This window comes from Rattus norvegicus, chromosome 2, assembly GCF_021556685.1.
Source record: "Rattus norvegicus strain SHRSP/BbbUtx chromosome 2, alternate assembly SHRSP_T2T, whole genome shotgun sequence".
NCBI lineage: Eukaryota > Metazoa > Chordata > Mammalia > Rodentia > Muridae > Rattus > Rattus norvegicus.
This window is the reverse complement of record NC_141535.1, coordinates 29424374-29450136: the sequence shown is the minus strand read 5'-3', so window position 1 is coordinate 29450136 and position 25763 is coordinate 29424374. Positions and strand designations below refer to the sequence as shown.

Sequence of the window (25763 nt, the reverse complement as noted above, 5' to 3'; positions counted from 1 at the left end):
CCTACCCTACCCAATCCTACCCTACCCTACCCTACCCTACCCAACCCTACCCTACCCTACTCAATCCTACTCTACTTACCCTACCCTACCCTACCCAATCCTACCCTACCCTACCCTACTCAATCCTACTCTACTTACCCTACCCTACCCAACCCTACCCTACCCTATCCAATCCTACCCTACCCAACCCTACCCTACCCTACCCTACTCAATCCTATTCTACTTACCCTACCCTACCCAACCCTACCCTACTCAATCCTACTCTACTTACCCTACCCTACCCAATCCTACCCTACCCTACCCAATCCTACCCTACCCTACTCAACCCTACCCTACCCTACCCTACTCAATCCTACTCTACTTACCCTACCCTACCCTACCCTACCCTACCCAATCCTACCCTACCCTACTCAACCCTACCCTACCCTACCCTATTCAATCCTATTCTACTTACCCTACCCTACCCTACCCAACCCTACCCTACCCTACTCAATCCTATTCTATTTACCCTACACAACCCTACCCTACCCTACCCTATCCAATCCTACCCTACCCTACCCTACCCTACCCTACCCTACCCTACCCTATCCTACCCAATCCTACCCTACCCTACCCACCCCTATCCCCTTCCAGTCTCACCTCACACTCAAGAGAGAGCAGAGAGAGGGATGTATACAATCTGAACTCTACTGAGGCATCAATGAGAAAATCAAATACACTAAGGAGAAGCTAACGTTGTTGAGCGTAAGGCCATTAAAGCTGTTGGCTGTGACGTCTCACTTGCCAGCATGTTCCCTCTGCTCTTTTTCGGAAATGGGTGACAGTGCAATACAGACACAACACTGTAGACTCGCTCGTGTTTGCTGTTTCAGACACAGTACTCACCCTTTTTTTTCCAGACATTTCCATCCAACTTGGATGGCAAGGATGATCTGGGACAGATCGGAAGGAGTACTGCTGCCTCACCAATTATTTATGACCAAGGTGACGGACGAGCATGTTGGAGACAATAGCTACCACTATTTTTCAACTTAGGAGCACCCTGAGAGCATCCAGGACTCCGCAGTAAGCTCTACACTGACCTTCAAGCAGGACCACAGTCTGGAGACCAGGCACGTCCGCATGCTCCTCTGGAACCTGGCCTACCGGCAGCTGAAAAGGAAGGACTGGCAAAGGCTGGCTCGCTTGTGGAGCTTTACAGAGGACCAGATCAGAGCCATTGAGGAACAGTGGTCAGGTGAGTGGGGGCCAGAGGACATGGCCAGGAAGGAGTCGAAGTTAGTAGTAGTGGGTCCTTCCTTCCTCAAAAACACAGGCCTGGTGTGCACAATAAGAGAGGCCAGAGATCATTGCAATAGGGGAGCTAGCGTGGCTCAGTCTGCAAAGGTGGTTGGGAATTTGGTCAACAGCTACACTGCTGACAGTCTGCTTGCAAAGGTTGACTACTTTGACCTAAAAAGAAACGAAGGCTTCACAACTGAGTGGAGCCAAAGAAGCAAGGGTACAATCCCTGGCTTGCCTCTGGAATGCCGGTCTGGCTCTCCACTAAAATTTGTAGATTGTTCTGGGACGAAAGGCCTTACCCTGCCCTAGAAAAGCTTACTGTGGAAGGTTTCTGCCCAGAAAGAATCCCCCTACCAGGTTTGGGGGGAGGGTTCTGGGAGGACATCATCTGTAAGCCATGCGCATGGAGGATCTCACCAGCATGGCATTAATGACGTGTGTGATGCTCGGTGATTTACAAAGCAGCAGGAAACATGCCACACTGTGGACTGTCATTCAAACTCAGTGACTCAAAATCTGAATTTTCACAAGATGCCCAGGGAAAATGTAGACTCTGAGCTCGCCTTGCTAGAGGGCACTGTATCTTTTGGGGATTATCTATCACCTCTAGGTAGGCCTGAAAGTCATTAACCCCCACCCCCTCCCCATGAGTGCTTAGGTGTTTCCTAGGACGGAAGAAGCAGGCCAGGTTGCCTTGCATCCAAATGGCGGTCATAACAGACAGCCCCAGTGAGGAATCAGAGGCCTTCCTCCCATCACGGGGTTTTTGACCTGACAGATCTGGGAGGATGGATGGACAACAGTAGTCACTTAGAAATGTGATTAGAGTTGAGATCACATTAGAGAGACGCCAGTGCATAATGCTTCTCCCTGGTCCTTTTGTCCCTGACACAGGTAATGACAGCTTCCATGAGCATGGCTATAGGGCTCTGCTCATCTGGCTGCATGGGGCTCTGATGACACAGTCTGACCCTGCCAAGCAGCTGTATGAGGAGTTGGTGCGTGCCGGGTTCCCAGAACTAGCTGGTGAGTGTGCCTCAGATCCACAGAAATCCCTTTTCCCTTGTGGTGGGTGGGGAGGGTTATTCTGTAAACAGCAGCAGCCTGAACAGAGGTTGGTTGGCCGAAGAGAACATGGATGTGTGGAAGGGGCCCGTGTGCACCCCACAGCTTCTGCCTTGGTTGAGTCGGTGCTCACTCATTTCAGCATCTGTCTTGGTTTAGGGTTCATTGCTCTGAAGAGACACCTCTGCAACCCTTATAAGGGAAGACATTTAACTGGGGCTGGCTTATATTTCAGAGGTTCAGTCCATTAGCATCATGGTGGGAGGCATGGCAGCATCCAGGCAGATATGGTGCTGGAGAAGCTGAGGAATTCTACATCTTGAGTCAAAGGCAGCCAGGAGGAGACTGTCCCACACTGCGTGACGCTTGAGCACTCCCTCAGAGCCACCAGTGACACACCGACTTCAATGAGGCCACATCTCCTAATTGTGCCAGTCTCCATGGGCTAAGCGTTCAAAAACACGAGTCTATTGGGGTGCGGGGGGGTTGGGGGCCAAACCTATTCAAACCACCACAGCTTCTGAACCGAGTGAGGGCATTTCTGTGTGGTTGTGGGCAGATGGGTGGGGTGTGAATGCTCAACTCTCTTCTACCATTCAGGACTCTGCTCAGCAACTGAGCAAGGAAGAAATACCTTCCTACCAAGCTGCTTGCTCCTGTTGGCAAACTCCATCACCTTAGTGGCTGTGAAAACGTTCTCTTTAGGTAGAAAGAAGGGTACACAGGCTGATGCCCTGCCACCCCAGGTGATTACAGAAAGCCCCGTCTCAGACTGTCCGCCATGTTGTCAGGGAGCATCCTTTGAAAACACCAGTGAGTGGCTCTAGGACTCTCATGTAATGATGGTCACTGAAGAAAAAAGTGGAGAGGCATTGGCCATTGTTTTCATGGACACAGTTCCACTGAGAGCTAAGCACATGCCTGAGCCATTCTGGCAGCTGGACCAGCATTGGTGCAGGCAGAAACAGGAATGACTGAATACTGCAGGACACTAGGTCCTGCAACTTTAAATACATTATTTTTTTCCATTGAAGGTATGTCTAGGCAAACTGTGAGGGAAGACTAAGGCAGTGAGAGAGGGTTAGGGCTGTGTTGTGAGGCTAGGCTTGCCTTGGTTCCAACTCTGAAATCATCAGCAGGTTCTACAACCCCCTTGCACCAGTGTGTCCCCTTAAACCATGGAGGAAAATAACATGCGCGTCTAAAGGCTGGTGTGGAACATAGTAAATCACATTTAAGAACATCCACTGTTCATCTTGAATGTGTGCTGGCTAGCTTTTATGTCAATTCGATACAGGGAACGTCAACTGAGGAAATGCTTCCATAAGATCTGGCTCTAGGCAAGCCTGCGGGGCATTTTCTTAACTAGTGATATGGGAGAGTCCAGCCCACTGTGGGCAGTACCACCCCAAGACTGGTGGTCCTGAAGTCTAGAAGAAAGCAGGTGGAGTAAGCCATGGGAACTAGCCAGTAAGCAACACTCTTTCATGATCTCTGCATCAGCTCCTGCCTCCAGATCCCTGCCCACTTGATTCCTGCCTTGGCCTTTCATCAGTGGCCTGGGATTCAGGATATGTAAATGAGATAAACCTCTTCCTCTCCAACTGGCTTTCAGTTATGGTGTTTCATAGCAATAGCAACTCTAACTAACACTATCCGTTCTTTTCAGAAAAGAGTCGTCGGTTCAAAAGTAAAACTGATTCAAGCTCCAAAAAATGTGCAGTGTCCTAAGCTGAAAAAACGGTTCAAATGGCTTCCCTCTCCTCCTTCTGTGTTAGCACTGGTTCCTGACGGCCACAGCCATCCTGCAGCAGACTGAGACATCGCCCCTACAGGGATGGGCATGAACACGCCACCACCTCCCACTGCTCAAGGACACACAGAGGCTTTGCCTTTTTCTTGAGGCAAACTGTGTGTGACTTCCTTGTTTGTCACTTGGTGCACACATAGAACACCCTAGCTCGAAGGGCTCTCTGTCCCTGCTTAAACACCAAGGTGACAATGGGATCAGCGTGGTGGCTCATGGGGAGCAAGGGCTAGGAGATGCTGCTCTGATATGAGTTGCTCATAATTAGTTCCTTTCTGATAGGCAGGATGTTTCCCCCAGAGACTGCAGTGTCGATGAGGGAAACACCCGTGGGTGCCTGACCTCAAGCAGTGGTATGTAAGCCAGGAACTCTCACTGCTGTAACAAAAGTGCGTTTGGAAATGCTGGCTTTATACCACAAGTGTAATCTATTATTCAGAAAAAAAAATCAAACCCAACCCAAACCAAACCAAAAAAACCAGACACACACACCAGTGATTCTTAAACCCTTCATACTCTAAATGTGGGTAACTTTAATTCTGTGTTCTTGCTGGCACCATCTATTTTGTTCAGAACAAACAAGCATCGCCTTTTGTGATCTGAGAAAGTTATGAACAGTATCAGTTCTCATCATCGTAAGCCTGCCTGGAGTCCAATTCTGACTCCTGCTTTGGAAAGGCTGGTAAGAAAATCGAAGGCAAGTTCGTAATTCTGTCATGATTTAGTTTCCAGGTTGTCTTACATTGATTGTAAATGGCCCGCTTAATGCCAGGAATGTCTAAAACAGGCAAAATATTGACGAGATTCCAGAATTTAAAAACGCATTAAATAAAGAGTCTCAACCTCAGTCTGTTCTTCCGTTTGACCAGTTTCCACTGACCATGGCAGCATTCCGACTCCGCCATAACCTCCGTGTGTAAAATATATACAGATGCATCCTCTCTCTAGAGTGTTTCATCATCAAACAATGTTCTTTTAACTCAGGCCACTGTGGACTCTCTCATGATGTGGACATGTGGCACTTCAGAGTTCAATGACACCTGCAACGGTCCAGTTACATCAACTTGCACGTGTGTCCATGACTTGGTTGGCATCCTGAAATCTAGGTCTAAGCCCAAGCCCAAGGTTTCTGTAGAACACAGGCAGGACGCCAAGGAGGAGAAGGTGAGGATGCTCTGCCTGTGTCAACTTTGGCTATCCCATCCTAAGGAAGTTCTGTCCAAGATGGGGTGATTAGTGCATTGCAGGGCAGTTCATACGGGGGCGAGGGGGAGCAGGATGGACTGATGCATTTGTTACTGTGTGTTTTAAAGATTTAAATATGTGTGAGTGTTTTGCCTGCATGTATGTAAGTATACATGCATGCCTGGTGCCTGCAGAGGCCGGAAAATGGTGTTGAGTTTTCATTAAGTTACAGATGGTATAAAGCTACCAAGTGGGTGCCAGGGACTGAACTAGGAGTAGCAGCATGTGCTTAGTAGGTCTGAAGGTTCACACATGGGGCTTTTATTCTAGATCACATGAGTAGTCTCTTGGGGGGTGGGGTTCTTTTGTTAATTAAAGATTATTTAATCGTAGGGGTGCTGTCTGCATGTACACCTACATGCCAGAAGAGGTATCAGATCCCTTCACAGATGACTGGGTGCTATTATGTGGTTGCTGGGAATTGAACTCAGAGACCTCTTAACTGTTGAGCCATCTCTCCAGTCCACCTACTATTCCTTCTGGCTTTCCTGCGGGGACAGGGCAGTTCTAGAGACCACGCCCACAGGGGAGGTGTGAGAGGAGACGCTGCTGCTGGCTGGTCACTTAAACCAAGCAAGCTCTTGCTGTAGCAGTAGCTAGGCCATGGCCTGATACACCTATCATTCAGAGCAGCCTAAGTCCTCGCTACAGAATGAAAGCATGTTCGCCTACATAACACTGACTCTCCCTGTGTTCGAGGCAGCGAGAAGAATGGCTTTTTATAATGAAACGAGAGCACAGCGGTAGATCATGCTCAAACTGGTGGAGGCTTCAGATGACCAAACCCACCCGTGTCTGGAAGTAGAGGCCCAGATGGGCAGTGTCACACAGGGAAGAAATGTACATTCTACTCATATCATAGGTGAGGACCTTGAAATCCACTTATTTAAATGTTTGGCTTAAGAACACAGCCAGCAGGAAGCCACGTGGAAGCTTTCTCCCCTGTGTCGGCTCTGCAGATGGTTGTCTGTTCTTGTTCCCTTGCAGAGTTCTGTGTAATCACTGCTAGGCAGCAGTGGAGACGACAGCCTTTAGAAATAATGTGCAGGAAAAGATTCGCATTCTTCAATAGCGCAATCACCAGCAGCCTCAGCATGTTCAGAGTCATGGGTTGTTTTGTTTTAATTAAAAGTTCTACTTAATTGTTTAAATAAAAATAATGTTAACATAATCTATACATATGGTTACAAAGGATGGGGAAGTCTCTTGTAATTCTGAAAAGATGGACACAATGTGTCCATGATGTTCTGACAGTACAGAAAGGTCAAATCCAAAATACTTGCTGCTCCCAGGAAAGTCCTCATCAGAGGAATGAAAGCTGAGTGAACACAGTCCCTCTAGTCAACCACTTTTATCGACTGAACGTTTGAGAGGGACTGGGCGTGGGCTGGCCTGGCTCCGACAGACCTAGAGGCTGGGAAGCCACTTTCAGGGTGGATGGCCCGTGGGTACTTGGCAGCGGTCGCCTGAGGAATGGTTTGCTGTGAAGAGAAGAGACTGCTTTAACAATCTAGGAGTCTATATGTGAGTTATTTCATCAGCTACAACCCAGCCCAAAGGTATCTGACATCCTGTAGATACCAGCAATGCACTGGGTGGAGATCCATTCAAACAAACACAGTGAAGCCCTTCTCCCAAAGGAGCCCACTGGTTCAACAACCACTCTTAAAAAAACAGGCTCCCTTTTCAGAGCCTTGGGAATCATGGCTCTAAGAAGTCTAAGAGGAAAAGGTCTACAGAGGCCAAGCACAGAAAGGGACTTTGTGATGTCTGGATGAAGGTCAGTCAAACCCTGGTAAAATAGACCTCGGTTTCATTGGGAATGGACTGGACATTTTAGAGTCACACGAGAGAAGGCTTCTCAGAAGACATGGGGCTCTCTCAATTTCTCCTCCCTTCAACAGGGTCTTGCTATGCATCCCAGGCTGAACTCAAACTTGTGATCCACTTGCCCACATGTTGGGAATAAGGAACCTTATCTGGATGGACCACATTTTCCTAAGCAAGGAAAGAACTGGATGTGGAGAACAGTCCCAGACATTGAGGAGAGGATGATCTGCACAACAGTTCAAAGCTCAGGGGAATATTGAAACATGAGTGCTAAGAGCTAAGTTTAGGCAGGGCAGACTCGGTTTACATATGTGCTATGTACAAACATGCACTGTGTGTGTAAGTGTACCACACCTGTACATACATGTGAGAAAGCTTAAGACTTTATTGTACCTACTGTCAATAATGTAAGGTCTGGCAGTGGAATTTGTATCAAGTTAAGTTCTTAGTCAAAACAACCAGACTTCTATTATGGGATATCACTTAGAAAAACTATCTGTAAAACATTTCAAGTATAATTTTATGCATTAGGGGCAGGAGTGATGGCTCAGCAGGTAAGAGGACCTGGGTTTGGTTCCCGGCACTCGCTCAGTGGCTCACGAGAATGATCTCTGTGGAAACCAGGAACTCACGTGGTAGTGCACGGATATATATGAAGACAAAATACTCATACACAAAAAACTTACAAAAGGCATTTAGTCAAAATATTTACCATGTATCCTAAGAGTGAATAATTTTTTTTAAAAAAACAAACTTCTTAAAAACAGGGTCCTCATGTACAATTCTGTCTTGAAAGTGAGAATTCCTCTAATGGAGAAATGGAGAAGTAACCTCTTTTTTTAGGGTCTCATATACAGATGTTTCTCTGACTGGAAACATCTGGATAGCCATCATGAATGAGAGAGTCTTGCAGCTGGTATGAAAGTTTAGTTGCTAAGCATCAAACATGACATGATTTATCAAAGCTCTTTCCCTCGAGGATGTGTTAGAGAACTGCAGAGTTAGATTAGGCTGCCCATGGGTATCCTGACCTACAAGATGTGGCAGAGTATGGAATTAGCTTCAAAAGCAAGTAAATACCCAGCAAATGGGCAAAGGCACTACAAACAGACCCAGGCTTTTTGGCAGTAATGCTTTCTGCTCATTTTAGGTACTGATTTCTGGGCATAAATTAGGAGCTGGTACTGGTGCAGGCCTCCGAGCCTTTCTTAGATCTGAGTTCAAGGCCACCCTGGTCTATTGAGTGAGTTCTAGGATAGCCAGGGCTACTACACAGAGAAACTCTCAAAAATTCTCTCCAAAACAAACAAACCCAAAACAAAACAGTACAGAGGTCCAACTGTGTCTGTCACATGACAAAAACTAAGCAGTGACAGAGGAGTTTATGGGTATCCGATTCATAGCCACCAAGCTCCAGGCAAATACTGCATACATACATACATGCTGGACAGCAGCAGGGAGCCTAGGAGGGAACCTTAAAGAAAGGGCGCGTCTAAGATTCCAGCTCCTCAACTGTGGGTTAGAATATGTTATACAAACGAGGCATAACTGCGTCACCTGAACTGATCAAGGGGATTAAGGCAGGCAGGACAGTGTGAGTTATTTGGAGTGAATTAATCTAAGTAGAGAAGTTCTGCTCTTCTTAACAATAAGCTAATCCAAAGCGCAGTTTGGGAGGGGCAGGGAGTCAGCGCGGGCTGGGTGGAAAAGAGTGGAGAAACGATGTAATTATATTTTAATTCAACTAAAAAATTAGATAATAAAAAAGATTCTAGTTCCTAAATTTTTTTTTTCTCTCCAAAATATGAGGGCTGGAAAGAGCTCAGCAGCAGTGCTTACGGCTCCTCCAGAGGACTAAGGCTTGATCCCAGCACCCACACGGTGGCTCACAGCCGTCCTTAACTGCAGTTCAGGGATACATGACCCTCTTCTGGACCAGGAACACATGTGCTGCACAGACGCTCTGGCAAGCACAGACTCAAAGATGTAAGGCAACTCCCCCCCCCCCTAAAAACCTCACGTTCCTTTCCTAGAGACTTTAGTAAGCTCAGTGTTCTCACCAACCCTGCTTCACAGAAGAGACAATGGAGGCTGAACTACTGGACTTGAGGCATCTGCTTAGCTTCAGCAAGCAGCAACGTGAAGGGACAACAGGGCAGGTTTGTACTTCCCTCCACTTCCAGTCCACGCCCCTTCCTTCACAGCACAGAGTTCCTGCACTCACTGTCTTTAACAGCGAGAGAGGCGAGGTGCGCCATTACAAGAGGTGAGCAGTGCGAGCAAGAGCAGACGCTAAGGCAAGGACATTTCCTCACACACTGGGACCCACTGCACCACGTCGGGTAAGGGTAACCCGATTCTTTTTGACATGGCATCTTTATAGTTTATTGTTATTGTTACTTTCTCTAGTTGATGATTTTTATGCCTTTTGGAATAAACATATTTCTTAACAGGAGGCATTGTAAGTGTTGGTAATACAAAGTAGTAAATGACAGAACAATGACTGACCGTGAATGTCAGGGTTGAAGAGGGACAAACTCATGAAACAGACTTCCGACAGGACTTACCACTGTGACTGGGTGATGTTTCTCCACGACGACCGAGCTCATGGGAGGAGAAACTCCCATGATAGCCAAGCTGCTGTTGATTCTAGTTTTGGAACCAAAATCACAGCGTCCTGTGATCCGGGCTGTAATTGTCTTCCCAGCTTTCTGCTGCGCTGCAGTCACAACTCTTGGTGCAAACTACAAACAAAGACAATACCCAGTTGGTGGGAGATCCAGTGTAGAATTTACATTACTTGGCTCTGTAACTTTCAAAGAAAGTACATAGTACTTAAAACCTAATGAGACAGGAAGACAAAAAAAACCCTAACATTCCCAAACTCCAAAATATTCCTTTAACCTGGGCATGCCAGTATTTAAAAAGTTCTTAAGATTTAAAACCCTTATTATGAAAGGACAGACTGCCAGGAAGTCCCCTTGAGTGTTCTCTTAGGTTTCCTTCAAGGATCAAGTCTTACCTGAAGTAAAACCAGATGGACACCAGTGTGCTGGTGCTGGTGAGGCCTGTGTACACGGCTGTGCCATTTTATGGCAAGCAATACTTTACTACCGCCACCGAGTCCTATGTAGCCACTCTACCTCCTACCCATGTCCCCTTCCCCCACTCATCCTCCACAATATCAACCACTGTCTGTGTGACGACTTTTATCCTTTCCTCAAGTATCATCATAAATGTTTAGTTCTGCTTTTAAAAAACTTTGTTTATATGTTTCATGAATATAGAAACCTAAAAGAATTTTTTTAAAAAAATATTTTATTTATTTATTTATTATATATGAGTACACTGTAGCTGCCTTTAGACACACCAGACAAGGGCATCAGATCTCATTACAGATGGTTGTGAGCCACCATGTGGTTGCTGGGATTTGAACTCAGGACCTCGGGAAGAGCAGTCGGTGCTCTTAACCACTGAGCCATCTCTCCAGCCCATAGAATTTTTAAGATTTCATACAACAGATTAGTTTCTTTTTTTTCCTTTCTGTTCTCTATTACATTTAGTGAACAATTTTTTAGAAAGGCATTTTTAAAAGGTTTTTTTTTTGTTTTGTTTTTTTTTTTTTTTTGGTAGAAATTCTGCAAAAATGGGATGGTGATATAAAAAAGCAGCTTCTACATTTAGCGGTTTTATTGGTTACCACTGGATGATACTGAAGAAAGCCTAAGTACATATCAAGAGTGATGCATAATTTCCTTTTTCTCACTGTCAATTATGACAAATGCTCATTAGTGTAAGGTGATGGCTTTGATTTAACCTGCAGTTCTTCATTCATGCTTCCTAGTTATGACTTGTCATCTCTTTAACTGTTGGCCAGAAGTGGAGAGGATACAACTCCAAAAATCTGGGTAAGGTGGTATGAACCTGTGAGCCCAGGACATGGCAGGCTAAGGCAGGACGTCTAAAGTTTGAGGCAAGCATGAGATACACAGTACGATTCTGTCTCAAACACACACACACACACACACACACACACACACACACACACACACACACACACACACACACATACACACACACACACACACACCCCAGCTGGGCTGGGAGTATTATCAAGTGGTTTTTGTCTACCATGAATGGACCTATGGGTTAGATTCTCATCTCAACAAACAAAAATATTTTAATAGTTCCTGATGGATATGAATTTCTTTTAAGGACTGTAGATACGTTTTCCCTAGCATATTCTTCCTTCCTTGGGTTTTAATCTGCTTGTGTGCTTGCACATGCACATGCACATGCAGAAACTAGAGAAGATGCTGGGTGCCTCTCTCTTGCTCTCAGACATGATGCCTTTGGATACTACAGGTACTATGAACTATTAATCAAAATGCATTTTTCCCTCAATGGCTCTTCCAACAACACTGATTTATATAATGGTCTTTCCCCATGGTCCGGCCCATCCATGGTTCTCTCTTTATCTGCACTCAGCTGGAGATGATCAAACCTGTCTATTCAGTCAGGGAGAGGATAATGAAGGAGACTTGGCTCTGGGGAAATTACATCGACTCAAAGGAAAACACATTCAAAAGGGTTGTTCAATTCCTTAAAAAATCTGGAAAGAATTCAGTTTAGTTCCATAAGAATCTAAGCAAAGGCAGAAATGAGACAATTAATTCTAGGAATGAAACCATGCTAGGAGATGTCATGTCTACACAAGGCGTAGTTATGTTCACACAGGTGTCTCAACCACTGATTTAATGTAAAGCTGGGACAGCTGTATGTAAACATTAACACACAGGAAGAAGGGCAGAGGGGTCAGCAGAAGGCTAAGACTATGTCAAAGGTTGAATCCTTCGTCCATAGGTGGAAATCAACAGATGCTGTTTTAGATGAACAGACATACGATGACAGCAACACACAACTCAGGAAAAGGTGCTGGGAGAAACAGCTAACAGCCTGGGGAGGCTTGGAGGCTATTGCTGAAAACATAGAGAACTTTATGGATCTTATAAATGTTAAGATGTTTACAGGGCTGCAAATATAGCTCAGTGGGTAAGTACATGTATACCGGTCTTCAGAGGAACGGGGTTTGAATTCCAGCAACCAACTCAGGTGGCATACAAGCACCTGTAAGTCCAGTGCCAAGGGGAATTAGCACTGGGGGGGAAGCCAAGTGCAGAAAACTGCAGTCCAACTAACTTTATGGCTGCCCGGTTACCCTGGAAGGTGTTAAACACACCAGCTCCACAGCAGCTCATCTCACTTGGAGACAGAGGGAATGCAAGAAAAAACAGAAAAGTCTGGAATGAGAAACACCAAGCCATCTGGGAACCGCTTTAGGACACCTCCCGTGTGATGAAAATAGGCCTTCTGCTAAAGACACTGTAAAGACTCCATCTGCAGTCACACAAGTTTAAGGTATCACTGCCATGTTTGCATGTTTGCAAGAGTTGTCTGCAATGGTTTGTCACTTGCTGACTGCACTGTGTGTACAGCAGCTAGAGGCTGGAGAGATGGCCCCGTTTAGAGCACTTCTCCATCTTCCAGAGGACCCGAGTTTGTTCCCAGCGCTCTATTAAGTGGCTTCCAAACGCTACAGCTCCAGCAGATCACACATGGAGTATCCCCCCAACACATATACTATATACACTTACAGAACAATACATATGTAACCCAAATAGCTTAAATGGTGAAAAAAGAGCTGTATCAAAAATGCATGAGGATATTTTGGAAAGAATTTATATAAAATTATTAGAAAAGATTGCTGCAGGGAGAAAACAGAACTAGAAGATAGTGTTGAACATTTTGCTAGTTTGGAAAATAAAAAAGCAACTGAGGAAGGCTTACAGTAGAAATGTGATTTCTTTTTTTTTTTTTTTTTTTTGCAAACAAAGAAATACATTTATTAATAAAGTAATTCACATATCACCTGATATTCAGAATTGTCTTAACTGTCCTCAGATTTCTTAAGTTTGGAATCTGTTTCACAAGTTTTATGAGGGAAACGGCCCTCTGGAGATCTATATTAGAATTTCACTAGATTTAGAGGCAGAAGAGCTGATGCTTAAATGAGTCTTTCATCTGTGGATCAGTATATATTTTTACATTAGCTCAAGTCTTCTTTTAGAACTTCAAAAAGTTATTTTTTTATTCTTATGTGATTTCTTTATAACCACATCTATCTAGCCTAGAGTCTGTTGAGAACAGGCTCTTTTGAGCATGTGGTCACTGACTGTTCCTCCTAGTGTCAGAGAGGACCAGCTGCGGTCCAGGGTCCCCTCTGTAAGCCTCAGTTTCCTCATTTATAAATGGGAAACAGTACCAAGGACGTCATACTAGTTTCCGCTTTCTCTTCTGCTGGTAGGAGGAGTTGGATGGAGAACTCCAGTAAACAGTTTGGAACTGTTACCACCCAAGAGCGTGTCCCTCCAATTACACTTCCAGACTCGGAAGCCTACAGTACCCCCTACTGTCCTGTCCTGTGACTTGAACAGAATCTGTGTGGTGGGCTGGGTGCAGCTAAGACAGGCTGGACTTATGCTTCTTTCTAAAAGACGTATCTGAGGAGAGCCCAGTATTTGAATCCCCTGAAGGAGAAACCCTATACTATGCTGACGTGACCCGAGGGTCTTCCCTAGGTTCTTTAGGCACTGAATGTGCATCTGTGTTGTAGCTGTCAACGTCTGTAACGGGGCTTTGGATCACTTTCCAGTTTTCACTATAAACTAATGTTTTAGTCACTTTCTGTCTTGAGTGCTTTCTGTGGGTGGATCCAAGGAGAACACACACATACAACTCTTTTTTTCTCCTTTTACTGAAAATAAATTTTGTTCTCACATACCATATCCTGATTACAGTTTCCCTTCCGTCTACTCCCCCTAGTTCCTCCTGACATTCCCTCCCACCCAGATCCACTTCCTTTCTCTCATTAGAAAAACAACAGGCTTATAGCAGATAATAAAGTATAGCAAGATTTAAAAAAACAACACAAAAGAATTAAACAAAACAAACAGAAGGAAAAGAGCCCAAGAGAAGGCACAAGAGTCAGAGACCCACTTGTTCTCACCCGCAGGAAACGGCCTGCTCCACAGAGCTCGTTCCAGGACAGCCAGGGCTACAGAGAAATCTTGTCTTGAAAAACCAAACCAACCAACCAACCAACCAACCAACCAACCAACCAACCAACCAACCAACCAACCACCAAAAGAAAACAAAACAAAACAAAATAAAAACCCAAAACAAACAAAACAACCCCCCCCCAAAGCCAAAATAGACAAACCCACTAAGCTGGAGCCCAAAGCATGCATGCTAAGGACCTGCTGCAGACCTGTGCACGCTGTGAGAGCCTACGAGCTTTGACTGTGTTCATTCTGACTTTCCTCTATGTTCTCCAAGTCCACTGACTGTGCTAAGGAGACGAGAGCTTGACTGGTTCTGTTCCTTAGTATCACATGTACACATATGAACAAAGGACTGAACACAAATGCCCACAGATATCACGACAACTGGAGTTACGTGTGGGGAGTGTGTGTGTGTGTGTGTGTGTGTGTGTGTGCGCGCACAAATGAAAGGTTGTCTACACAACACTATGCTTTTTATGTTTTGAAGCCTTCAGAATCATCTCTGAGCAACATAGGGCAGCCAAGCTTACCCATGTGCCCGCTCAAGTGTAGGCTCAGGTATAAATGCGGACTCTGAGGTAGTCCTAGTTTAAGGAGATTCTAAAAAGTCTAGCTCTGCGTATGTTATCTAGAGATGCAACATGAATGGCAAGTGAGGAATTTAAATAAACTCGACTGTGTTTATTTAAATGAGATAATCTACATAGGACTGCACTTCAGAATGCATAATCATGGAAAATAAACACAGCTGAACATATGTCAGGGTTGAATTTTAGTCTTATTTCTAAGTCAAAACTCTTCCACACATTGAGATTTCTCTTCCTCTCTGCACATGTGCCATGTACTCTAACTTCAGGCCAGAGCAAACAAGGCAAGCAGCAGATCTCAACATACTTTTCTCTAAAATTAGTAGCTCTAAAAGGAAGCAATTCAAGTGAGCTAGAAGGCTAAACCTCATCAGCGGTCTGGCCAACTCTCTGTTCCTGTCCCTTAGGAAGAGCTCTCCAGAGCTAGCACCTGGCCATGACCTGCCACAAGGTGCACGAAGCTCAACAAAACTGAACGCTACTGTCCACCCTGTAACCCAACACTAGGAGCTGATGCTGAGAACGGCTGCAAAGTTGAGAGCGCACTAAAATCCCTCCTGCCATCTTTTATGCTACGTCACTGGCTAGAATCACGGAGAGGAGGGAGACACTTGCCTCAGGAGCTTTAAAACTCCCACTCTGTGTGAGAGCAGCACTGGGCAGGGAAGAGGCTGCAGAGTTTAGTCTGATAAGGGTGTGGATAGCTGCTGGTACTCTTCCCTCTCAGTCACGGCCATGATGGGCTGTCAACAGCTTCACTAATTACTTCACATTTACAGTTTCACACATACTCTCCACCCCTGTTCAACCCTCCTCCCTTATGGAGAAAGACTTTCCCTCCCCCGATTTCGACTGTGGGTTAAAATGAACACCTAACAGAGATGCAGTTGCTGGTGGGTGCTAGCTCACCTGGGGTGGGCACTGCCTTCCCTCCACACTTCACTTACAGCTTGGGGAGATGAGGGCCTGACAGGGTCTGGTCCTTATTACCACACACAATGAACAAACAGGGATACAGAGCCCCACCCCCACCCCCATGACACACATGCTCTGGAAGCCTTTCCCACTGTACTGACCGTGTCTTCTGGGGCAGCCGTGGCTGCAGATCCGGCACTGAGAACAGAGATGGGAACGTGACCGGAAGAGGCAGATGTAGCTCCGGCAGAGGTCAGGGAAGCAGTGGAGGGAATGGCAGTGGCGCTGGCTACTCCTGCTGCTAATGTTGCAGACGGCAGCAGCTGTAACGGAACTGCTGATGGCATTGTGGACGAAGAAGTATCCAAGTGAGCAGAAGGTTCTCTTCCTGGACCACCAGGGCCACTCTCTTCCTTTTTATTATTTGTGAAGTCTATCCCTACAAATCACAATCCATTCAATTAACAGTAGCGCAAACTATTACCGTCCAAACAAGGAAAAGCCTAATGTCTAAAATATAGCTCTAATGAAATGCAGACACTGGCCATTTTGGAGGTTCACTGCTCACCTCATAGCATCAGCATCATAATCTGGTTGATGTTAGCATCAACCATTATTGACTTCAGAGGAGCTCAAAGCTCCAACATGGGAAAGCTAACAGTGGTCTGCTCGTATGTAAAGGTAAGGCTCAAATGTGCGCTCGGCTGGAGCCCACCGAGCGTGTACTGTCATGGGAACACAACTACTGCTGGAACATCATGGTTGCCCAAAGCGAGGGCCTATCCAGCTTTCCCTGCTCCTCACAGCCATCCTGACAAATGCCCCAACTAGAGATTTGCAACAATTTCCCCATGTCATTTCTTCTGTTTTGACACAAACAGGTTGTTCTCATTTTTGACATTTTAGCAAGTCATAAGTCAGAGAAATGAGTTCTTCCATGAAGACACAAATTATGAACCAAATCATCTGCCCACTTAACTAACTGCAGGGATACTTTCTCACAAAGGGACCTCCCCTGGATTTAGGGAGTGGATACAGTCACCTTCCAAAAGGTAGGACAAGTTTTTGACACCCCACCCCCACCTCAGAACTAGAATTCGGCTAGTTTCACCTGGACCCTCTGAGTTTGAAAATGCTGGGAGGTGTTCTAGATCCTGAAGGAGACATTGCATTTAAGACCTTCTCTGTTTTCTTTCCATCAGTCGTGTGGTTGTCAGCTGTCTGCATATTATCCTCAGCGACTGTTACCTTGTTAAAGTCCAACAATACTTACAGTTTCTTCAAGATCCTTCCAACTCTGGTGACAGCAACTACTCTACATAAAACACCACTTACAATTTGAAAACTACACACGCGCAATACGCACCATACACACTCACAGGTTTAATGTGTTTTTGGCAAAAAGCAACCCTGCATATCCATGACTTACAAACGTTTTGAAAAGGTCAGGTGTAAACAGACAACTCTTGCTGATACAGGTTCCCTTATGAAGTTTCTGTTCAGGTAGCTATTAAGTTCACTGGTTCTTCTCTCTTTAACTGGGAGACCCTTTTCTCACTTTCCTACTATGTCTAAAACTAACTGAAACGTCATGTCTCAGAGCTACCGTCAGCTCTAGAGCACAAGAACAATGACCTCTCAAGTAACTCTCAAGGTACACTTTGAGCTAGGCAGGGACAAGACACCCCACTGCACAGAATTAGCCGCACAGACCCAACCAGCCACTGATATCCCCTCGAATTCTTGTTGAAACTAAGCAGAGAACCTTCCACGCATCACTCACCTGCGTCATTTTTGTTCTGAAATATGGTCATGGCTTCCAGATTTAATGCACACACTCCCCTCATGAATGCTTTCTTCATGGAGTCTTCGAAATGGTCTTTTTCTTGATGCATTCTTTGAATCTCAGCTTTTGCATTTTCCAAAGCTAAAGATAACTAAAGAATTACAAAAAGTATGTGTGGAGGTGGAGGGATTGAAACACGGAGATATTATTATTGTGTCAAAAACAGACTAAGGTTACACTTTGCTAGTCATCTACCCATTTAGATGTTTTAGAGACAGGGTCCTCTGTGGCTCAGGCTGGCTCCGCCTTGCTGTGTAGATGAGCATCATCTGCCTGCCTCCCAAGTGCTCAGATTAGAGACCCGTGCTACGATGCCCAGCAAAACTGTCACATTTTAAAAACTATACACCATTTATATAAGACATTTAATAAAATGTATTTACACAAGTCACACATGACCCACATTCCTTTGAGAGGAAAAAGCTAGTGTAAAATTAATAGAATTTTTGAAAAGTAAATGCTATTAAAATTTAAAGTACATAGTGAATTTTGGTAAAACTTCACCTAGAAAAAACTTCATCTTTTCTGTATGCAATTTTGAATTGCAGAAATTATATATTATATTTATTCATTTTTGTATGTGTTTATGCATGTGGAGGCCAGAGGTCAAATTCCGGCATTTTCTTCAGTTGCTGTCCGCTTTGCTTTGAGACAGGCCTCTCACCACTAAAGGACTCACTGACTGCCAGGCTGGCTGAAGGGAGGCCCAGGAGCCTCCTGTCTCTGCCTCCCCAGCACTGGGCTTACAAGAGCACAGCACTGAGCCCAGCTTTGTCAAACAGTAGACTCTGAGAATTGAACTGGGTTCTCATGCTCATAAGGAAAGCAGTTTGCTGACTGAGACATCTCTTTAGCTCTCTAAAATTTATTTCAGTACTATTTAGCACTATAAGAATTTTTTCCTTCTAATATTATTTCAAGAGGCCTTTGCATTCCAAATGTCTCCCTTCATGATCTAAATAATCCCCTATGGAAACAATGACAGTTTTATTATTGAAAATGAGAGGAAAATAATTCAATTTACATACATTTATGTTATATCAAACTTATATAAGAGCATAGCTTATTTAAATTAATAACGATAAATATCTGTATTTTTTGCTCTTGGCTATATATAAACACTAAAAGTCATAGCCAAGCTAATAGTGAGCTTATACATTTAATTATGCAAATTAGAAAATTCAAAAAGTAGCTTACCATAGCAAGTTTGGCTTCATAATCGTTGGAGATCTGCACACACACTTCTTCAGCCCTCGCTTGGCACGCCCGTTCCACCACATCTTTCCACTGCCTCTGTACCACGGAGCGCCAGCCCTTCCAGACTTTCTTCAGCAAAGTTCTCTCAAAGTACTGGTCAGCCAGTTTCCCCTCATAACTCTGAACAAACGCAACATTCAGAACAACCTCAGAACCACTACCAGGGCAGTGTAACAGAAACAACATGGCAGTAAGTCCACTAGCTCTGCTGAGGAGAGGCTAGAGGAGAGGTTGAGCCCTTATTGCAAATCAGTGCCTACAGGTGGCGCCACCCTACGTCTACAACAAACAGCGCCCGCATGTGTAGGTGCAGACGGGTACTGCCTGCTTGTGAAGAGGCTGTGCGTAGGATTTACCATCAGCGGCACTTCTTTCTGAGCCAGCCTCTTGCTATGTTGCTCAGGCTTGGCTTATACTGGGCTCAAGTGGTCCCCACGTGTGGCTGAGAACACTCATCACACACACACTGCTGCCCTTGGATGTGTCAGAAGTGGACATAACATAGGAAGCAAATGACCTGTTTAAGATACAAATTTTTTTCCAAATAACTGTTTCCAAGGTCGTTTGTTAAAGAGTTCCAATACCAGGGTTTTTATAAGTTAGGTACAATCCTTATTAAACCACTATGAAGCAGCAAAAGGCTTTTCTGTCATGATATATATGTCCTATGTCAGTACAATCTGAGAGATATTTTTCTAAACTGTACCAAAACCAAATTCCTTTGAAACCAGAAGATATTATGACCTAATTTATATTGACTCATTAAAAAACAAATCTTTGAGTTGGACAAGTGTTCTCGTACATCACCTGAAAATCTGATATCTGAGAGTAGTTATCTTTCTCATACTTACTTCCTGTCTGGATTTGACATGGCCGATTCTCCAGCGGAAGAAGCTTTTCATTAACTCTATCCTTTCCTTCTGCTTGCCGATGGCACGAGACAAGCTGGAAATCACCTGGAAGCAGTAATTAACCCAGTTACTGTAGAACTCTGATAGCAGCAAGGGACTGTGAAAAGGGCACATAGCCTGCGATTGGTGTTTCATTTTCTTAAACTAGATGGTGTCTGCCGGCTCAGTCTACTCATGTTCAGAAAGTGATTTTCTCATGTAAAAATGCTACAGAGAATAGATATCTATTCATCAATAAACCTTTCTCTTTCCTTCCTTCCCTCTCCCCCTCCCTTTCTAGCCCCCCCACCCCTCTTGGAAACACTGTCTCACTATGTAGCTTGGTCTAGACTCAAACTTGTGATCCTCCTCCTACCTCAGAGTCCTGAGTAGTCCTTGCAGGCCTACCCCACCATGCTCAGTACAGACTATGAGGAAGACCTTGCTTCCCACGTGAATGTGACAAGTATCAATGAATGATGGGGAACAGGAAAGAAATCTTCATGTGTGTATATCTTGTTACTCCCCAGTAAAGTTTACATGCATGAAAATTAAGATAGTTATTAACATTTAACTCAGGAAGATAACTGTGCTTGATAACAAAACTTTTAAGTTTTGTTACATATACAGAAAGTCTTTACTTATTTGCCTTATGAAAGGGGCCTGGTTTGAAATGTTTTTCTAGTCCTTGTTACTACCTTGGATATAGAAGTTTCTCAGTATTTAATTATTCTGTGGTTTAACAAATTTATAAGAGCTGTAGTTCTGTTTTAATGATTTTTCTTGAATGACATTATTGCTATTCTTAAAAACACATTTAATTCATAAGAGAATCTCTTTCTAAAGACCGAGTAACTGTAATACGCACGTGGAATGAAGCACACTGAACAGGCCTTAGTAAACCACTGCACTCAGTAAGCCACTGCACTCAGTAAGCCACTGCACTCAGTAAGCCACTGCACTCAGTAAACCACTGCACTCAGTAAGCCACTGCACTCAGTAAACCACTGCACTCAGTAAGCCACTGCACTCAGTAAGCCACTGCACTCAGTAAGCCACTGCACTCAGTAAGCCACTGCACTCAGTAAACCACTGCACTCAGTAAGCCACTGCACTCAGTAAGCCACTGCACTCAGTAAGCCACTGCACTCAGTAAACCACTGCACTCAGTAAGCCACTGCACTCAGTAAGCCACTGCACTCAGTAAGCCACTGCACTCAGTAAACCACTGCACTCAGTAAGCCACTGCACTCAGTAAGCCACTGCACTCAGTAAGCCACTGCACTCAGTAAGCCACTGCACTCAGTAAACCACTGCACTCAGTAAACCACTGCACTCAGTAAACCACTGCACTCAGTAAGCCACTGCACTCAGTAAGCCACTGCACTCAGTAAGCCACTGCACTCAGTAAGCCACTGCACTCAGTAAGCCACTGCACTCAGTAAGCCACTGCACTCAGTAAGCCACTGCACTCAGTAAGCCACTGCACTCAGTAAGCCACTGCACTCAGTAAACCACTGCACTCAGTAAACCACTGCACTCAGTAAACCACTGCACTCAGTAAGCCACTGCACTCAGTAAGCCACTGCACTCAGTAAACCACTGCACTCAGTAAGCCACTGCACTCAGTAAGCCACTGCACTCAGTAAACCACTGCACTCAGTAAGCCACTGCACTCAGTAAACCACTGCACTCAGTAAACCACTGCACTCAGTAAGCCACTGCACTCAGTAAACCACTGCACTCAGTAAACCACTGCACTCAGTAAACCACTGCACTCAGTAAGCCACTGCACTCAGTAAGCCACTGCACTCAGTAAACCACTGCACTCAGTAAACCACTGCACTCAGTAAGCCACTGCACTCAGTAAACCACTGCACTCAGTAAGCCACTGCACTCAGTAAACCACTGCACTCAGTAAGCCACTGCACTCAGTAAGCCACTGCACTCAGTAAACCACTGCACTCAGTAAGCCACTGCACTCAGTACAAGACGCTTCTTCCTAGTTTGTTGTTTTCCCTTTGAGACAAGACTCTTGCTGCGTCCTCAGCTGGCCTCGAACCTGTGAACCTTCTTACCTCCACCTCTTAAATGACAAAGATTATAGGCATGCCACGCCAGCCTTGTTTGCCTTTTCAAAACAGAGAAGGGCGTCATTCCAAGTGGCTGGCTCCATCCCATATCTTAGAATGGAAGGAGATGTGGGCTGCTGTTTTACTCACTCTCCTCAGTACAGCACAAGCAACACTCATTTGTGTGACATTCCAAGATCAGGAAAATTAGAACACTTGAAGATAATAGAAAAATGACAGTTTCAATAAAACAAGGCACACAGAGTGTCTGATTTTATACTACACCAGTAAAGAGCAAGAACAGTGTACATTCAAAAACCATGATCTTGCCTGTATGGATTATTTATGACTGCAATCCCAGAAGTTGGGAGGCTGTCAGGAGGACTTCCTGTTGAAAGGTTAGCCTGGGCTACATAAGTTAGAGGCCAGCTTGGGCTACACAGTGAGACTCTATCTCAAAAAGTCAAGCAACAACAACCCTTTTATCTGAGTCATTAAACACTTGTGTGCTGCTCTTTCCTGAGGCCTTATGTGAAATCGAGCTCACCCTCATCCATAAACAAACGGGAGTCAGCAGGGCGCAGATTCACTGCCTACTGTTTTGCTTAAGGTGTGAGATCAGGAGGCACAAAGCCTCAGACCAGTTTGAACTGGTAGGGTTTGAAATGCTTACTGTCATCCACAAGGACGGTTAAGAACATAGGTGACGCTAGCTCCTTGATGTTAAGACAGGTACAAGGGAAGAAGAATCTACTATGTCTACTTTGAGCGGGCTCCTAAAGCACCAGGAAATGTCGGAGTCTGAGGGAAGGTAAACCCCTATTACACTCGCGTCTATTAGGAATAAACCTAGGGCTGTGCGTTAGTTCCTCTGAAGCATTTCTCTCTGTCTTCTAGGAGAATCATCAGTTCTCAGGATTATAATTTCAGGATTATATTCCCACAGGACATCTGCTAGTCTCACTCAAAGGCAGGCATAGAAAAGAGGACCTCATCCTTTCTTCCGATGGAAATCTCGAAGGCTTTCTGCAGCTCCTTCAAGTCAGCAATCTGGCTTGACAGCTGCTTCACTGTCACCGCGTGCTTTTCCCTTTCCTTTTTCATCTCCATTCGGTGCCAGTCAATAAAATTAAGTCTCCACTTACTTAGTTCAGATAAAATGTTCGTCTGAAAAGAAGACAGCGAAAATAAGTAATTTGTTCTTTCACACCGCTATTAAAATTAAACTGAAAATAAGAAACATCAAGAAGATCAGGTCAACACAGGGCTATTTAAAAAAAATCCCAACGCATGAATAAATGATATTTGCAAGTTCAACAGCTATGTTCTCACAGTTCATCGCTTTCCCTGGGGATTTAGTTTTTTTTTTTTTTCTCCCCATTTTATGTTACTTTGAAATCTTATGGCATTAAAAAATAAAATCTGGCTCACTCACAAAATTCCTTTGGGTAGCCATAGACTCACATGTCCATCCTAAAGTAGATTAGGTGTTTCTGGAGAGACAGCTCAGCAGTTAAGAGCACTGCTCTTCCAGAGGACCTGGGTGCAATCCTAGCGCCCATATGGTGGCGAGCCATCTGCAGTGCAGTCTAAGAGACCTGACAACCTCTGCTGGCCTCCCTGGGCACTGAAAGCACATGATGCACTTTCATATACAGAGGCTAAACATCCACATACATAAGATTAGAAAAACTAAAACTCTCAAAAGTATATAAGCAAAGATGGACCAGGTGAAGAAACAGAGAAGTATGGGCTAAGCTGAGGATGGGCGGATTTAGAGGTTGAGCTGGGAGTTAAAACCATGGCATTGTGGTTTCCTCCAAATCAAGTTATTGCAATGGTTGTCTTCCAACAAAGTGCTGAGCCCTTTAATGCTATTGACTGGCATGAGTAAAAGGACCAAGGAATCATTGGTCATCTAAAAACAACAAAACCCTTCAATAACAAATACAGTTAAGTCAACAGAGAATAGGTTGATGGTCAGCTGCATAATCCTGCAACAGGATTATCCCACCATGAAACCGAGGAGACAATGGTAGAAATTGCTGTCAGGGTATTTTCAGAGTTTAACGTTTCAAGTAACAGGAAACTATGTCACAGAATCCACATGATCGTAATTTTCCACGGATATAAATGTATAACTATATGCTTTGGAAAAGTTCATTTTCTCAGATTTTAGAATAGTTAAATCATATTACTTTTAAAATATCTATTTGACTTTAATTGTGTGTAAGTCTCTGTCTGGGTGTGTGAACATGAGTACAGGTGCCCACCAGACAAGAGGTAGAAGATGCCCAGATCTCGAGTTCCGGTAGGTTGTGACCCACTGACATGGTGCTGGGAATTGAACTCCAATTTTCTACAGTGGCATTCTTACAGTTCATCACTGACCAATCTCTCCAGCCTGTTCCATTAAAATACTAGCAGAAATCATTTTAAAACACTGTGTTTTAATAGCGATATTTCTGTAATGCTGATTATTGGCAGGTTATTTACATCGCCAAAAGTAGTTTCAAAGATTCACCAGACATATATTTTGGCTGCTATAAAATTGAAATATATCAGGAAAATATATATTTTTAAACATAAAAGGTCCTCCCATCCAGGTGTGTGGCCAGCCCTCTAAACCCCTTGTCCTCACTAGGCTCTGAAGGGACTGAAACAATGTCAGTCATCATCATAGGTTAGCAGGATGCAGGATGCTCTTTAAAACACAGGAAGATGTGGGGGGACATACAGTATCCTAGCAACTCCATAAACCTTGCACTCTAAGTATGGTTTAGAAACTGTAATATTACCCATGTGTATAACAAATATGTAATCATAGGCCCCACTAAAATTACTGAGTACCAACCCAGTGTTTAATAAGACACTGAGGCAGTTCATATGCGCATTCAAGATTGAGAGACATCCATCTAAGACACTGCGTGGGTCATCCCAGGATCCCAAAGGTTTAGGTTCTTGTTTACTAGAAAACATTAAGAAAGGAAGGAAGGAAAGAAGGAAGGAAGGAAGGAAGGAGGAAGGAAGGAAGGAAGGGAGGAAGGGAGGGAGGAAGGGAGGGAGGAAGGGAGGGAGGGAGGGAGGAAGGAAGGGAGGGAAGAAGGGAGGGAAGGAAGGAAGGAAGGAAGGGAGGAAGGGAAGGAGGGAGGGAGGGAGGGAGGGAAGGAAGGAAGGAAGGAAGGAGCAGCAAGCAGGCAGAGAGAGACTGGCTCAGGCGTCTGACTGCAACTGAGCAGCTGCATACCTTAAGACCTGAGCTCCAGATGTCAAGCACATTCTCCAACTTCTGAAAATTTTCCTCAGAGACAAGATGATCACCCACAATTATTTCATGGGCATCTGTCCGAGTAGAGATAGAGGCTGGTGAGGAAGAATCACCTAAAAAATGTGGGCCGAAAAAGTCCATGACTGGGTGAGGTGGCTTCCTGGGTGACCCTAGAAGAAAAACAGAGCAATCAAACAGCAGCCAGGTCAGAGGGAAGTCGTCTAACTGGCAGAGTAATGCAAAAGGCTACAAGACATCTGTCAACACCGGAGGCCGAGAGAAAACACAGAGAAATTATGCCTGAGCTGTATATGCCTCAGCATGGGCATTTTTGAGATTAGTGCTGCCTTCGATTGAGGGTTGACAGGCGTGGGATGCCTCCTAGACCTCATCCATCCTTCACAAACAACTCCTATTAACTCAATGCCTGTTATGCTTTGGCAATAAAAATGTTTAAGGGTTAGCTCTCAACATGTGCTAGCCTAAGAGGTAGGTATTTTCTCAACTATAAGGAGAACACTGAGGCTCGGAAGGTTCATTGACCACAGTGAGGCGGTTGTCTACAGATCACTTTTG

The 25763-nt window shown here is 44.6% G+C and overlaps 2 protein-coding genes across 6 annotated transcripts in view; one reads left to right on the top strand and one right to left on the bottom strand.

Annotated features, from left to right (window-relative positions):
• The window catches only part of Ankdd1b (ankyrin repeat and death domain containing 1B), a 63762-nt gene extending 58759 nt beyond the window's left edge, over window positions 1-5003 (top strand). For all 5 annotated transcript variants that reach the window (XM_087639022.1, XM_087639021.1, XM_087639018.1 and 2 more), the window contains 3 exons: window positions 1036-1237; window positions 2179-2310; window positions 4019-5003. In XM_087639022.1, coding sequence (XP_087495148.1) covers window positions 1036-1237; window positions 2179-2310; window positions 4019-4080 — 396 coding nt within the window. In that variant the 3' untranslated portion in view covers window positions 4081-5003. The remainder of the gene's footprint in view (window positions 1-1035; window positions 1238-2178; window positions 2311-4018) is intronic.
• A 1490-nt stretch (window positions 5004-6493) lies between these two features.
• Window positions 6494-25763, bottom strand: part of Poc5 (POC5 centriolar protein) — a gene marked incomplete in the record, with an annotated part of 29637 nt that continues 10367 nt past the window's right edge. Inside the window, 8 exon segments of the mRNA NM_001025647.1 lie at window positions 6494-6882; window positions 9799-9975; window positions 16016-16293; window positions 17638-17791; window positions 18898-19077; window positions 19809-19913; window positions 22910-23086; window positions 25167-25357. Of these exon segments, the coding sequence (NP_001020818.1) occupies window positions 6739-6882; window positions 9799-9975; window positions 16016-16293; window positions 17638-17791; window positions 18898-19077; window positions 19809-19913; window positions 22910-23086; window positions 25167-25357 (1406 nt within the window).